The 16,772-nt window shown below is 42.7% G+C and overlaps 1 protein-coding gene across 1 annotated transcript; it reads right to left on the reverse strand.

Moving 5' to 3' along the window:
- Nucleotides 1-253: 253 nt before the first annotated feature.
- Nucleotides 254-15,059, reverse strand: LOC128366401 (zinc finger protein 516-like). Its single transcript, XM_053327099.1, has 4 exons — nt 13,033-15,059; nt 8,756-10,081; nt 5,084-5,188; nt 254-812 (listed from the first exon to the last, which is right to left on the reverse strand). Exons 1-4 carry the CDS (start codon nt 14,795-14,797, stop codon nt 613-615), a joined length of 3,396 nt encoding a protein of 1,131 aa, XP_053183074.1. The 5' UTR covers nt 14,798-15,059; the 3' UTR covers nt 254-612.
- Nucleotides 15,060-16,772: the final 1,713 nt, after the last annotated feature.

Raw genomic sequence — 16,772 nt, forward strand, 5'->3', positions numbered from 1 at the left:
TTACGTCGGTACCTCCACTTTGTTGGTACCTCCAAAATGGCAGCAGGAGGTAACTCTTTGAATTCATGGGATTCTATATTCAGAAATCCTTTAAGGTGACGTAAACTACACACAACCTTCTTATTTCTGCCAACCTTCATACTACAGACGACTAAGAGAAGCAAAAGATTGAAAGTCGGTGAGTCAAGCTTTCCTGCTTTAGGTTTCACTCTTCATTTCTTCTACATGTTGAAAATTCCCTACCTGTGTGCACACCTGACAGCAGAACTTCACCAGAAATGCTTTCCATTAAGACATAAGACACTCTTCTTCTTCTGCTGCAGAACCATTTTGTGATTTTTTAAAATCGACTAGAACAGCTTTATCTAGTTTTTAAAAAATAAAATGAAATCCATAAACTACAAGAACCTTCATTGTAGAAAAAGCTTCCAAGTCCACTGGTCATTAAAGGATGTTGGGGAGAGGAAAGGACAAGGTGCGCAGGCTTGTCACCCAAAAAGTCAGTTGTGAGACTTGGGTCCAGTCCAGTTTTTTTTTTTTTTTTTAGAAATGATGATGGTGATTCCCTGACTAGCCTGGTCCCAAGTCCAGATCCCCGTCTAAAGGAAAAGTCTACTGTTGCTGTTGTTGTGATGTTGGTGGGTGTTTGGCAGCCAGCACTACTTGCTCCTCCTGGCTCAGTAGCATGGCCCTTGTGTCTGGGTACTGGCTGTTGTCAAAAGGCATATGGTGGACACTCTGGACGTGCGTCTTTAGGTTCCCTTTCTGAGAGGCTCGGTATGGGCAGAGCTGGCAGCAGAATGGCCTCTCCCCTGAGGAACACACATACACACAAAGTGGAAAGGTCAGATGGAGGCCACTGGTGATGTCACACACAAAGGGTTTTTTTTAATATAGTGGCGATTTAAACAAGACAACAACAAAAAACGTGAACCACAAATGAGACTGGCTGCAACAACAAAAAAAGGGGGAGAAACAAGCAAACATACAGACAAACATAAACCAAGACACATGATGGCATTGAACTAGAAATAGGGAGATATTAGCAGGTCAAGAGTAGCATTCACGTTTCATTTTATGAATATGTAATTTCACTTAAAAAGTGAACTGCTTTTCTTTCATGACCCAGTTGGATTGTTTCTTCCTTTATCTTTCCTGCCATCAGGAGAAAAGCGCCCTGTCTGAACAGTCCTACTTTTGTCTCCGTGTATTTCTCTCAATCAGGCCGGGCCACCCTATACCCACCACACGCACTCACACCCTACCCTCTCTACTCTCTCTTCTAATTAGAATGACCTACAATGGCACAGACACCTCGGTGAAAAAAGTAAAAAAAAAAATAAAACAAATAAGCAACACACACCTGAACAAAACAAATGAGATTGCCATTTAATTGCACCTAATTATCATTTTGATAAATGGAAGAATATCAAAGCGGGGAAACAAATGACTCCCCGTGCCCCTCCCCTGCACCCCTTTCCCTGAAGAAGAAACAGGGAAATATAGCTGTTATCATACATCATCAGAAACACAACGGAGAGAAAGAGAGAGTGTGGGGGGGAGAGATGGGGGTAAGAAAGAGAGAGAGATAAAAACAAAAAAAGGTATAATTAATCACACAAAAATCTAAAAAAAAAAAAAAAAAAAAAAAACATCTGGAAAGACGAGGCGAGGGGGTGAGACGTGAGAGGAAAGCGAGAACCTCCATGACACCGTCCTGCGAGGAAACATCGCTGACGGGACCGGTGCACTACATTATACTAAAGGTTATCGTCACCGTAAAGCAGCGTCAACACTACATCTAATTGGACCCCTCTGCCGCGCCTGCTCCCATCATTCATAGCGTGCGGTAAATCTGAGTCCATGTGGGGGGGTGCATGCCTGTGTGCGTGTGATGTGTGTGATTAATTAAGATGGAGGTGCAGCGTGTAGAACCCCGTTCTCTCAGAATGTCAAAGCAGAACAGATTTACTCTTCTGTCCCCTTTGACTCAATTCTTGTCTCTATGACTGACTGTCAAGACTATGAAAAGACAGTAGATGTTTCTGTAGGTGCCACTCTGTTTTTTAGCCATGCATCTGTTACCCTATATGCAGACATTTCTATTAAAGGTGGAAATCATTTTGCAGACTTGAATCATTTCATTCAATTTCAATAAGCAATCGCATGCTGGGACGATGGACATGGACTATGTAAGTTCACAACAAAACTAAGCCTATATACAAGTGCTGTTGATAAAATGAATGATTCCACAGGGTCTCATTGGCAACAAAGTTATGATATAATGATTGTTTCTGTAGCTTTAGCAGCCTTTCAGTGAGACTTTAATGAAGAAATAACTGGTGTATCACTTGCTGATTTGGCAACAGTGCTGACTCTGAGTCAGTTCATTTTTAATAATCGGTGTCAAAGATTTGTTAACACCTCTAATTTACAGCTGAAACATTTCATAGTGTCAACTGTCATTCGAAATTTAGAAAACAAACACACTCAACATGCTCCTTGTTTTCACCTTTGTTGCAATGCAGCGATATCGCTAGTCAATTATGGCTTATCTCCATAAGTGAAGTAGGGCGTTGTTTCTAAAATTTAAATTGAATTCACTGACAGCTGAATGCTGTGACTTTGCAATTTCAGTAGGATGACTCTTCAAGCCTAATCCTCCAGTACTTCCTCAGACTTCTGGTGCTTTGAAGGGTTTTTTTATGATCTAGCTACAGACTGAATCTACCAAAGATTCACTGAAGTATCAGTCTTCCTAAATTATCATTGGACATAGTTACAGATCTGATCATATATATGTAAGAGTGCAAACATAATCTGTAATTTACTGAAAGAAAGTGCAATCTGGTTTCACTATAGTCAATGTTAGTCACTTACAACTGAATACATACAAATCACTGCTTAACAATGTGTATTTGACTTTATATGGGATAAGGGATAAAGGGATTCATAAGCCTTGGGTCCCCCCCCCCCCCCCAATTAATAAAATAGTCATTCATTCCTCAAGTGTAATTGAAACATAGTAACATTAATGTTTGCCAAGCAAAACTGAAGTGTTTGGAATGACAGCACTGACATGTATACTAGATACACATGTTAATGGCAGGTGTGATCCTGGAAAAAAAAAAAAAGATGTGAGAATGCCAGGTGTTAATGCCAGGTGCAGACACATGTGACTGTTACACATAAAATCAAATAAATAAAAAAAAAACACACTCAACAGGATGAGGTGGGGGAGCGGGATGACACTGACACACATGCAGAGGTGAGACAATAATAAGAAACATGCAAAAGCAATGAGGGAGCCCAGTGATTAGCCATTGTGCCACATACTTGTTTGGGAGCTTCAGAAGCGGTGGTGTGAGCGTCAGTACCTCTGTGGAGTCCGTTAAAATCAAACCCAACTGTGGGGGGAGAAGGAAGAGGAGGAGGTGGAAGAGGAGGAGGAGGAGGAGGAGAAGGAGGAGGAGGAGGAGGAGAGGGGAGGAAGGGGAGGAGGGCATTCGGTTAAAAGCTCTACCAGATCCACACAAGCATATTGTTTTCACTCCACCACCACCCGCACACAGTAGCATTTGCCACCAGCACCCTTGCTAATAGAGAGGGAGCTGGCAGTTGAGGGTGATGGTGATGATGGTGGTGATGATGGTGGTGATGATGATGGTGATGGAACCTGGTGGAGGCAAGTCAGTGATTTAATATGACGCATGTTAATAGAGGCCTTGGGGTGGCTGGCCTTTCCGGCGTGTGCACGTCCATGCTGAAGACAACCGCTGGTGACAACATTAATTACAGCCTCGCCGAGTGTTTACGGAGAGTGTGTGTGTGTGTGTTAATGCAGGGTGTGTGTGTGTGTGTTTACAATAAGGCTTGGGGGAAGCTGAGCACTGCATCACTTACCATTTGGCCTCTGTCACTTAGAATCACTGGCTGTGCCACATATCATTCACACTCTCCATAAAGAAGCTACTTATCTCACTGTCTACTGTGATCACTGCCGGCTCGGCTGATGGACGTGACAGGACAGGAGAGGGAAGAGGAGGAGGAGGAAGGAGGGAAAAGGAGGAAAGTGTGCAAGCAAGTGGAGAAAAAGCATGGCAAAGTCGAAGAGAAGAGGAAATAAGAGAGAAGAGGAAAGAGAAGGAAGAGAAGGAAGAGAGGAAAGGAAAGCAAGGGGGAAGTAAAGGGAAAGTAAAGAGAAGAAGCAGAAAGTTGAGGATAAGGGAGGATGTCTAAATAAGCTGTTTAGTGAATGGCATCGGGACGCATGCAAATGGATTCATAAGGCTGACGTGTACAAATGCTGTTCTGCTTCATTAGAATGCGCAAATCCATCTCTCTAATTGACAAGTGATTAATAATGTATACAATTTGTCACAGGTCAGTATCTGGAGCAAATCATGTTTCAGTTTAAAAAATAGAGACAGCTGCCCAGCCCAGGGCGGGGAAGGGCTCACAAACTGGCTGTCACACGCAACTGAACAAAAAGATCTGTTTTGATTTATTTTGGAAAAACGCGAGGAAGTAGCGGAACCTACGGAGAGTCAGACAATGAAATATCACCGAGAATGTGTATCCCCGTGCATATATTCTCTATATCTCATGCGAGTGTCTCTGGGTGGATGAATAGCTGCGAGGGCAATGATGTGTGTGCACGGGTGGCACGTGAATGAGTGACTGTTGAAGGAGCGGCCAAAAAAATGGGAATATCTAGTAATACATGAATAACAAGTAGCTAATCAGGTCGCCCTGAAAGCTTAAGCTGGATGCTGGACTTTTCTTATATACTGTACTATAGTGCTGTTGCTGCTCCTCTTTCCTTATGTAGTTTGTGCTTTTATTATAATCATTTAATGACCATTTTGTGACCATTTAACCTCTGAAAACTGTGTCAGGTCCTTCACAAGACTTTGAAAACTCATATTGAATGACAGTTTCTTTGGCCTCCTTAAATCTCTGATATACTGTAATATATAAACATCCTTTTTATGTGTTTTTAGTGTTTCCATTATGTTGTATGTGTGTATTGTGTTCACCATTTGTGTGATTTTGTGTGTCAGTGTGTAATGGCTCTATTTACCTGTATGAGACCTCATATGAGTGCGCAGGTGGCTGGGCTGACTGAAACTCTTTCCACACTCATGACAGAAATACTGCCCTTGCCGCATGAGAGACCTCAGCATCCCTGTTAACACAAATGCGTCATACACACACACACACACACACACAACCACACAGGAGGGGAAAAAAATACAATTAACAGAAGAACAATATCTTAAAACACTGGTTCTAATAGGTTCACATCACATGGGTTACAACAGTTTTAAGGTATGAATCTAACATATCACATGTAAGCAGATCCAGCTGTGGATACAGTAGTTTTAAAACGTAAAAATGGTATGTCTCCGCATTCTTACAGGACAAGTAAGTTGATTGTCAAATCCATATTACAAAATTCAAACCACTGTTGGCCTTTCTTGCTGTTCCCAGTTTAATCTCAGCAGATAAAGTTGGTCAAAGATCGAAAAACAGTTTTTACCCTATGAACAATACTACTCCTGGTACATTGCAAACATATGCAGTGTTTCAGGAATATGATTTTTACTTAAATTTGAAGTTAAAAATCTTGCTTGCTTTTAGCACTCATATAAAATCTGAATTTAATTAACCATGAGGTTGTTCAAAGGTTAAAATATTTTAAATGCCAAAATGAAAAGAATTTACACTTTCACATTTGAGGGCCAATGTGTCCTAAAAGCAAATATGCTATAAATTCACATTTCACATATGACTTTTTCTGTGAAGAGTAGGGGGAAAAGGTGGACATCAGCATCAGTTTATTTCAAAACAGAAGACATTTTCACGTGGTGGTGTTTGCGACATTTTTCAGATTGGATGAAGTTGTAAAGGTCAGTAATGGTTCAGAAAGCTAGTGGGTGTACAAGCACAGAGTCTGGCTGGAGCCGTGGAGGTAGGTAGCGTCAGTAGTGGACTAGCGCAGGCATCATTAGTATGTCTAATGTGTCATTATGAGCGGCTAGCTCCAGGGGCTGGACTGCAGCTGTCACACAGCATCATCTCAGAAGCTGACAGCCAGACACACACAGCACACACACACACCGCATAAATTACAGGCAATTAAAACGCCCCGGCTGTGATGTGCCCGCTCCGCTGCCCGTGTGTCACATGTCAGGTGTGTGTCTGTGTGTGTATGTGTTAGAGTATGAGTTGTATGTGTGTTTGGTCCAAGGGAGGAATGTGAGGCACAGGCTGTTGCACACACGGTCTACCTTTACACACACACACACACACACACACACACAGACACCCACACATAGACATACACAATGTAACAAACACCAATTACGTGCACTTTTGTGTGTTAATGGCCCTACATGGCAAAAAGAAGTAATTTGTTGAATTTGGATGACTTCAAAACATTTTGTCACGTGACATGACCAAGCATAAAATCACTTTCTTAGAGGAGAGGTACAGAGTGAAGAACTTTCTTTCCCTACCACAAATATTCATGACAAACTTTGAAAACTGCTGATAAATGCTTTCCAGTGTACATACCTGACACCACAACTGAATTTGGGCAAATAGGATGAATTAACATTACCTCATTTTCGGGCATCTGCCTGAAAATAATTTAACTTAAATTATGACTAACGCAATCATGTGATATTGAAACCTCCTTGAATTACCTACTTTTTTTACACCATGACATGCCTTGTACTTGTTCCACTGCTATTATACATACTTACAAAACTAAACTAATTACATTAAAAACTTTTAAAATATTTATAATGCTACACAGATTAAAGGTTACGACCAATTTAAAAACCAAATGAAACCCTGGAAAAATCAGCTAATTTTTAAGTGAACACAGCTAATGAGAGTCCTGAAACTATAATAAGGCACTTTAAGAAAAATTTCCACCAGGAATTTAATTGTAAAGCAACATGAATGCCCAACTGTATTTAGTAAAGCAGACAGAATGCATATTGCATGCCTGAAAGAAACCTGTTGTTGTATGGCGAAGACAATTGGGATGACTGTTTATGGCATTTAATTTTTTATAATTTAGATAAAATAATAAAAACTTGTCACGCATGTTATCATCATGATTTTTTGTGCATGTGTCAAAGTCAGTGCCAGCAGCAGGAGGTAAAGACAAAAGACGGTTGGATCCATCTGACGATATTCTGAATACTACTACACATGTACACATACATACATGCATACAAACACAAACACATGTACTCCTGACCTCTCTTGCTGACAGATAACAGGCCTGGGGTGTTGGGGGGGGTTAGAGAGGGGTGCTTACCCCACAAACCCCCACTAGACAAATCAACACCCCAAGCTTTAAGGCTGGCATATACCTGGGCAGTGCCCACTGGTTGTGTGTATATTTGAGTGTGTGTGTGTGTGTGTGTGTGTGTGTGTGTGTGTGTGTGTGTATGCGTGTGTGTATGCGTGTGGAAACGGGGGGATTGGAAGGACACAGCGGGACAAGGAGGACAGGGAGGCAGAGGAGGTGACAGAGAGTGTCTCTGGCAGCCCGACTGCTGGCCTCTGGATACTCTACTTCTACTTCAGGCCGCCAGCCCTTCTCACTGATGCACTAATGAAAGACAAGACAGAGCTGGACGGAAAACACAGGCAGACATACACACACTTATACACATATTACAGAGAGAAAGGGAGAAAGATTCAGTTGCTCAAAAAAGGTCACTTTATAGCATGTGACTCAAAGGGCTAAGGCGTATCGTGACGATATGCGCCTGGACGGGTGACAGCGATGTCATGCGTCTGCTCTGGGGCTGTTGTCTTTGACCCCTGGCTCCATACAGCCCCACTTGACCTAAGAGACACAACTGAAAATGGGTAAATAATACGGATGTTCGGTAATGACCATTTCCAAAGCAGCTGGTGGGGTAATTATTCTGTCTCATCTCTCGCTTTGCCTCTTATGTTCCCTCTCTCTCTGTTTTGCCTCCCTCCATTCGCATCTGTGCGAGTCTCTCATCAGGCAGAGCCGTGACCTAAACAGTTTGTGACAGCTTTCTGGGAGAGTGGAGCTGGAGACTAGGCATGCCTCGCAGACCTGAGAGCAGCAAAGGTTCTCTCACGTCTTTTACAGAAAAATAAATAAAAAAATACATACATACACACACACACACACACACACACATACACACACACTTCTTTTGCATCTAAAAAAAACAAGCACATATGGACACACATGCTGCCCCAGATACAGCCTTTTATCATACCTCCCAAACATGCAAGTGCACGTGTGTGCTCATTTAATGGATCCCTTCAATATTCAAAACCTTGTCAGATGCAGAAGTATGTGTCTGTCAATCACTTTCTGCCAGATGGTGAGTTATTGTGTGAGGTAGAGTCAGTGTGTGTTACAGAGGGTGAATACAGTATGTGTACCTGATTGAAGAGAGATCATACGTTCAGTGTGGGTCTACATGACTGTGTGTGTCATTCATGAGTTAGCATGTCAAGTCCAGTCAATTATACTCATAACAGCTCAAGAACAAATGCTCAGTCAACTCCTGACATTTCGCATATTCACTGAAGTCATGACCCTGTAGACATTTTGTAAGTAAGCTGCTGATGATGAGCGATATCAAATGACTTTCTCCAAGAGAGCAAAAAAACAAATTCAGTGTATATTGTGTTTTTTGTATTTCACAATTTTGGATTGTGTCACTGAAAATAGTCTCCTTACCAGTGGGATCCAACAGGGCATTGGCTGTACCCCAGCGGTGGTAGAGGGCAGCCAGTTCATGGGGGCTGTAGTTTTTGAGGAAACTGAGGATGTCAGTTGGCATTTCCGGTGTCTCAGCGATTGGCTCCTGCTTCAAATCTCCACGAGCTTCTGAAGGCAAAGAAGAGGAGGAGGAGGAATTCTGCAGAGTGCCTCCATGTGCCTGGGAAGCTCCGTAGTTGTGTCCTGCTGTGGAGCTATGAATGATGGCACTAGGCCTCGTAGCATTAGCCCGGCCCTGGCTGTGGGAGTTGGGAAGTGCCTGATGAGGGGAGCCCCTGGCTCGGCTGTACTCCGCTAGGCCATGTTTGCTGGACAGCATGAAGCCCAGGCCCTCCTGAGGCATCAAGTAGCGGTCTGCCATCCTGGAAGCTGGAGCAGAACTAGGGCTTGGGGCTGAAGAACGTGAGAGGGTGCCAGTGCTCTTCTCTAAGGAGCTGGAGGATGAGCTTCCCCGAGGGTAAATATTTACTTTGGGTCTGACACGAGAAGGATGATTCTGGTTCTCCATGTGTCTGACACTGCTGCTGCTGCTACTGCTGCTGCTGCTGCCTGGCCGTACAGGGACTCTCTGAGTTTGGGTGCCTGGGGTGGATGAGGAACCTCTTGAGAGCGACGAAGAGGGGGAACCAGATGATGATGGCATAGCTGCTTGACCGCCTGGCCTGTTCTTCTTTAGTGCCTCACTGGAATAGTTTGGGGGGCGCGTACGTTGGGCACGCATCAGTGGTGGCAGCGGTGGACACTCCTTCCCCTCCAGGACTGGCGGTGGACCAGTGCGTCTCTTAGAGGATAACGAGCTGTCCCTTGAGCCCTTGGAGTTGTTTTTTAGGGCCCATTTAGGAGCCAGATTGGAGCTACTACTGTTGATACGGTGAGCCACAGTCTGGTGCATCCACAACACTTCAGGGTAGCGAGTGGAGTGGGAGCAGAAGGAGCACTTGTGGTTGGGGAGGATCTTCCTGTCCAGGCTATGCTGTAAGGCTGTGCCCCTGTGGCCCTCAGACCTCACACATAGATCCACAGGGGACATGCTGGGATCAAGTGGTGAGGATCGAGCTAAAAGGTAAGCAGGAGAAGATGCAGAGTTGTTCATCCCATGAAGAAGGGCTTTCTTTAACTTGGGGTAACCACTGGGGGTGGCTCTGTCGGAGCTGGAGCTAGGGCTGGGAATGGGGCTGGGTCTGTCTCCAGGTGCAGCCGGGTGTTGGATACGAACATGAGTAAGATAGGTCTGTGACTCGGTGGTAACAAAGTCACACAGGCTGCAGATGTAAGGCTTCTCATCTGTAGAGAAGAAAGATGAAAACATGAAGATCAATGACTCCAAAAATCCAGATTATCCTCTTTTCAGAGCTCATAACTTCAGTTCACTGCAAGGTATTTCAAACAACATGTAATTTTGGTGAACAGCCACCAGGGTGCAGTATTGACCAGAACTCCCATTACCTGCCTTTTCATTTTACATGTGAACATGAACCTGAAATCAAACTATTACTTCAAACCATTAATATTCAGGTCATCCTTAGATATTGTTGCATAGATTTGATGTCTGCTCACTGATTAACTAAAATAAATACTACTTTTGAAAGAGTTGTCACATTCACTTTGTTAAGACCATGTCAGAGAAGTGTTGAATCATTTTTAAAGTAATTTTTGGGATATAAGGTATGTCAATATATTGCTAAATAATCACAAACTATCACTATCAAACACAACATAGAGTTTAATATCCTCTTTGACACTATAACATCAAAAATGTAGTATTATGAGCTTACAAGTTTGTATTTATTTTAGATGTTCACTGCATTGAGTCAACATTGGTGATTCCTGAAGTGCAGCTTTATTAATTCCCCACAAGGTGGCATATATGTCCTATTTTTGTTAAATGAATTCTACTGCTGGTTACTGGAAAATTTTCATCTGTGAATCTGAGAATGAGAACAAGGATTTAAATATGAATAATAAGTATAGTGAGTGTGGTAATTGTTTTCAGTAGTTGTCAATGTAAAACATGAAAATAGTGAAATTGGATTTCAGATGTTTTTATCTTTTTTTAAATCTGAAACAAACAAAACCTAATTTCATGGAGCATTATGTCATCCTACACACACGAAGCCTCCCATGATCTAATGCATCAGATACTGTAAGTAGCATATTATTGTACTCTCTACTACCTCTCCCCTGTTTTACAACAACACCAGTAACCTGCCATCTGTTTTTCATTTGGCTTCCTGTTGGCAACACTGGCCAACATACACACAGCTCAGCCTCTGCCAAGGTGAAGCCCCGCAGCTGCACGGGCAGTTTAGTAAGCAGTGTGGTTAGACTGTACTGTTTTGCAGGCCAATACAGGTTACCTCAAACCAAAGTTAGTCATTTTTTTATAAACAATATTTTATCTCATGACAATACCACAGAGTAAAATTACATTAACCTAGAATCATTATAACTGATTTGTCTAAGAGCTCATCACTTTGGTTTATGCATGTGTATGCTGTCATTTTGAATTTGCATTCACAAAAAGGAGCTAAATGGCTGTGAGAGACAAGTATTTTGAACTAGTGTGCCCTCTGATTGCTTGCATCCATTGGGAGGTGACTCTATAAATAACCAATCCCTCAGACATCAAGTAGCCTGGCTGGCTCGATGGTAAGAGGAGTGGATGAGTGACAGAGAAAGTGTCACAGGAGGTAACCTTCGAGATTAGGGAAGAGTGAGGTGGGACATGGAGGAAAAGTAAAGTGGAAAAGGGTGGATGGATGGACAGAGGTCTTTAAATCTCAACAGGAATATATTTCTAGTAAACCATGATTTCATGGAATCTTTTTGTGAAAGTTGGCTCTGTCCCAAAAAAACCCCACAACATTCAATTAAATATCAGCTAAAAACAATCTATTAATCCAGTCCACTTTTACTATAGTTCTTGATGGCACAGAACTTTTAATAAACACCATAGCATACCTGGATTTAATTCATATTTTGTTTCTTAGTAAATCATTACTGTACCAAGCGTATATATTCAGAAAAAAAGAGCTCAGACATCAAATGTAATTCCTGAAACCAGATACCAGGATATTCATTTCTTCTAAGTATCCCATGGTTTTGGAGAGTGAATACTCTAGTCAATAGTGCATTGAATATTATAGAGTAAGTTATCCACAACTTTAACTGCTGAAACAAGGATTGTCTTTCCACACATGCTAATAACTGGATGTTATACAATAAACAAAATAGTGGCATTGTTGATAGTAAAACAAAGAAAAATTTTCATAGCAAAGGCATAAAAAGAGAGCAAAAAACATATTCTCACAGAGATAAGGGGGGTGAGGGGAGTTTCCTGAGACAGGAAGACCTGAAATAGCACACAGCTCGATCAGGCCTGAAGAAATGTTGCTGCTATTTTTGAATGTCTGTACTAACAGGGAAGAATGGAAACAATCACTACACTTCTCAGCACACTATCCTAACCTGTACAGTTGGTGTTTTGAATAGGCTTGGAAGTAAGAATACAAAAGCTAGAGAGCTTCCAAACACTCCACATACAGGAAACCTTCTTTATATTTCAGCCATGATTATAGGTGTCTGCCCTCGCATGGGTGGTTTTTCTTTTTTTGCTCTGCAGTGTTTATTGGTTGTGGAGGTGAAAAAATGATAGGCATTCCAAAAATGCCCTCTCCTCTACTGACATGCCACTAAAAGGCACCGTTACATTTAACTGTAAACTTAATTGCTCTGTGATACAAAATAATTGCACTGTTATAAACCGAATTTGCAGTGGCAGTTAAAGTTTATTGACTATAGTTGATGTTATTTGTGTGCAGCACTCTATAAAAATATAAATAAAAAACTCAGTCAGATTCAGATGTAGTTTTAACATTTAACCACATGGTGGCTCCAGTTCCCACTAAAAGCATACTGATGAGTTGAGGAACCGCACTTAAACAAAGCACATTTCATCAACAGATGTTTACTACAGGGTGACAGAGTCAGAGGCCTAGAGTGGGAGGCTTGTAAAGGGCTACAGTCATTTATGGCACAAAAAATTCTACAGCATGTGTTTCTATTGGTGGATGTCTTCAAGCATACGTTTGCTTGTATGATATTTACATTCTCCTGTCATCATGTGCTCGAAAATTAAGTAATTATCTTACAAGAGAGGAGGGATAAAGGTTTAGATAGTCGTGGTGCAAATGAGCATCAAATTAAACATTTTTTTTGGATGAATATGAACAAACCTGACAGCTCTCCTGAATTTGCGGTACCCATTTCGGAGGCCTGATCCCCAAGGGCAGAGGCTGGTGGAGAATCTCCATACCCCGGGGTGCTTGGCCGGCTTGGTGAGCCTGATTCTGGATCACTGGTGGAGCCCCATCTGTCATTTCTTGCAGTTCTTTCCTTCTCTCCCACAGATGCCCTGCCTCCATCCCTCCTGTGGACCCGCTGGTGGACAATCATCTGATGACGACTGCGGAAGACCTTCCCACACTCAAAGCACTCATTAGATTTGGAAGATGCTTGAGACTGGGATGGTCGTCTTCGGTCCTGGCGAGATGAAGGTCGGTACTCAGAGTCACTGAGGCTCTCTGGTGTCCGGTCCCCTGAAGAAGCGTGGCTTCCCAAACCAGTGCTGCTACGTCGACCTGAGCTGCGTTTCTCTTGGCCTTGCAGCACATAACGGCTGCTCTCCTTCTCAAAAACTACAGCTGCTCCAGCAAGGGCCTCCTCCCCCATACTTCCTCCACCATAGGAGGCCTTGTAACTAGGCTCAACAGGCTCCACAACTCTTCCCTTAGTGGCTAATTGCCAGGCCTGGTAGCTGCAAACTGGATCAAGCTCTGGGATTCTTTGACCCAGCATCTTTTTCTCCCTCTCCTCCTCTTCATCAGGGTTTTTTTCCTCAACACTCTGGAGGTTTAAGTAGTCAAGGAAACGTCTTTTAGCAGCTGGGGAGTCCTCATCATCACTGGGTCTGCATTGGTTCTGAGATTTCCTGTCAGAGCTGAGACTGTGGACTTTCTCATGGGCCCTCAGGCTATCTTTGTTGTGAAACAGGTTCCCACATTTGGAACACATTTGATATATGGATGTAATTGAGACCGAAACAATTTCAGGATCCTGGGCCACATCGTTGATGGTGGCTGGATGCTCAGCTGAATCTAATTTTGGCCGAGATCTGGATTTGGTGTTGTGTGTTTTCATGTGAGATTTGAGAAACCAAGCTTCGCGGAACCTTCGTCCACAAATACGGCAGCAGTGGTCCAGGATCCCTGCATGTTTCTTCATGTGTGACTTCAAAAACCAGGCTTGGGTGAAAACCTGGCCACATGTCTCACAAGGGAAGGTCCCATCATTCTGGGGTTGGACAACATCAGGTTCTGCCACAGCCTCTTCCTTAACATTGGTCTCCTCCTCTGTGTCTACTGTGATGTGGACCTTCTCAATGTGGCTGAGGAGCTGGTCTTCCCGATGGGCCTCGTAGCCACAAAGACGGCAACAGAAAGGCCGCTGGTCAGTAACAGACTTCTCTCGTTTCATGCTCCTCACAGGCACTTTCCTCCGACTATCCTCTGCACTGTCACCATTGATCATCCGGTTACAGGCTGAGCTGCTCTTGGTTGGACTCGTGCCTCCATCAAGACCCTCTGAAACACTCATCTCTTCCTCCTCGCCCCCTCCCTCTTCATCATCATTGGAGTGATGGCTAGAGAGCGTGCCTAGTTTGTGGCTGCGGATGTGGACTTTAAGGTTGCCCTTCTGAGAGGCCCTGTGGTCACAGTAGGGGCATTTGTAAGGGCGTGCACCCGTGTGGCGTCTCATATGCTGTGACAAAGAGCTAAGGAATGGGAAGCTGCGTCCACAAATGTTGCAGTCAAATGCCCCAGGTATTTTGTCATTCTCACCCTCAACGTTGTTTCCAGGGTTGACTTTGTCTCCAGCTAGCTTCTCCTTCTGACCTACTGCCTGCGTCTCCATCATCTCCACACTGTCTCTCAGATTCATTGTACAAAATAATCTACCCTATCTACCTGGCCTTTCACAAGTTCAATAAAACTTCAAACTATTGCTATCTGCAGTTGCACATCTAGGGATGTTTAGTGTGCCTTGGTCAGTAAAAATGCTATCTGCATTCAGTCATCCAGAGATCAAGCTGCTAACACAACACATTTAGCACTGTCCAATTACTGCAGACAATACCATCTATCCATCTTCATCTAGCACTGTCAGTGAATCAGTGACTTAAACTATCTAGTTGCTACTGGCACCAGGTAAAGCAACTTCTGTAGCTTTATCACTTATTTTTAAACATGTAGTAAAATGGAGTTAGTCTAAATATGTGAGGGCATGAAATGAGATTTATGAGATATAACTATCTTAGAATTAAGTGAAAGTTTGTCCTCAGTTTCAGGCCATCATTGTGTCAGTGGTAATACGTTTTGAGAGGTCTCTTCATCAGGGTAGCTAATCCGCCATACTTCTTTTATTCATTCCGTTGGCCTCTCTATTCCATCTTCCACCATGTATCAGCAGCTTTCAGGTCATGCATATCATCCACCTGCAAATGAAAAAGAAATAGAAAGAGGAAAGGGTAAGAAAAGAGACAAAGAAAATGTTAGTAAAGCAAACCTATTTCAAAGACACAGTTTTTGCAGACACAGCAATTACCGTTTACATGCACAGTTTGGCAAGCTAAGTAAGTAGGTGTACTATGTCATAATGGGATCTTGTTCCTCCCCCTGCTGGATAGGATTTGTATAGCATGACATTCCATTTAAATGTTGTGAGTTTCTTCCCAGGTGGCCCTCATTTGACTGATTGTGACAGGACCTATATAAAGGGGGAGAAACACAGCTCACTTTTCCACTTTCTTGCCATGGTAGCAGCTGTAGTCTGTGTTGTTTGTCTTATGTCTTGTTTTTTTTTGTTTTTTTGGTGTGTCTTTGTTGGTTTTCTGTTTGTTTGATGGGTCTGGTAGTCTTGTTTTTGCAACTTAATGTCTCGTAGGTTTGGTTTTTAAGTGAGGTTAAAGGAAGAGCCCAGATCCTGCGGCCCTTTGTGGGCTGGTTTGGATGTCATCCCTTCTTTTTGTTCAGTTTGCCCAGCCCATCAGTCATGGTTAGAAATGGCTGGTTGTCTCGTTAATAAATTGGTTGAAAGAGTCGTGACAATCTACATATGCTTGTAATGAAGCTGTGACTCAAAAGGAAAAATAAAGACCTGAAGTTGGTGATCATCAATTCACCAAAACAAATAAAATCAATGATTATCTTGTCTTTAGAAATGTGAATTTGTGATTTTTGAGTAGGACAACAAAACTCACATTATCTCCATCTGTTGTCAGATTGTTCATCCCTTCCTAAAAACCCTAATCCATTGTAGTTTGAAACACTTAAGTCATGTTGTAACATGTATCAGTTTAATATACCTCAACAGGATTCACATTAGTATAAATTGATTGTAGGTGGGTTAATCCTCTTTAAATTTGTGTATGCACGTGCATGTGTGTGATTGTGCATGAGCTGTGCAGGGCTTGGGGGCTCTGACGCCACACTGGCTGAGTCGACACTTTACACAATTAGGGTGGCGGGTGAAGGGGGGGTGGGCTGTTCACATCAGCAAGATCAGCAGTGCCACCATATTCCCTCCCCATACTGGCCTCACGTACCCGCCTCAACTGACATTATCACATGACAGGGATCTTAAGTACACAACAGGAAGTGGCTCTTCAGACAGTTTGCTTTGCTCTATTTCTCAAACTGGAGTTGAATGGGGTCAGGGAAAGAGTCAGACAGAAAGAGAAAGCGAGAGGATGATAAGACAGGGACTCTAACAGTGTTGACTAATTTGATACTGTGTAGTTCCTTTACTGGTTCAATATTTCCATTATTTTTATACTAGTTTCTTTAACTACCATGTTTTTAAATCTTACAACTCTGCTTTAATTTAAATGCAAACATATTTTGCATAATGCTATCCA

The sequence above is a fragment of the Scomber japonicus genome, chromosome 10, assembly GCF_027409825.1.
Source record: "Scomber japonicus isolate fScoJap1 chromosome 10, fScoJap1.pri, whole genome shotgun sequence".
Classification (NCBI taxonomy): Eukaryota; Metazoa; Chordata; class Actinopteri; order Scombriformes; family Scombridae; genus Scomber; species Scomber japonicus.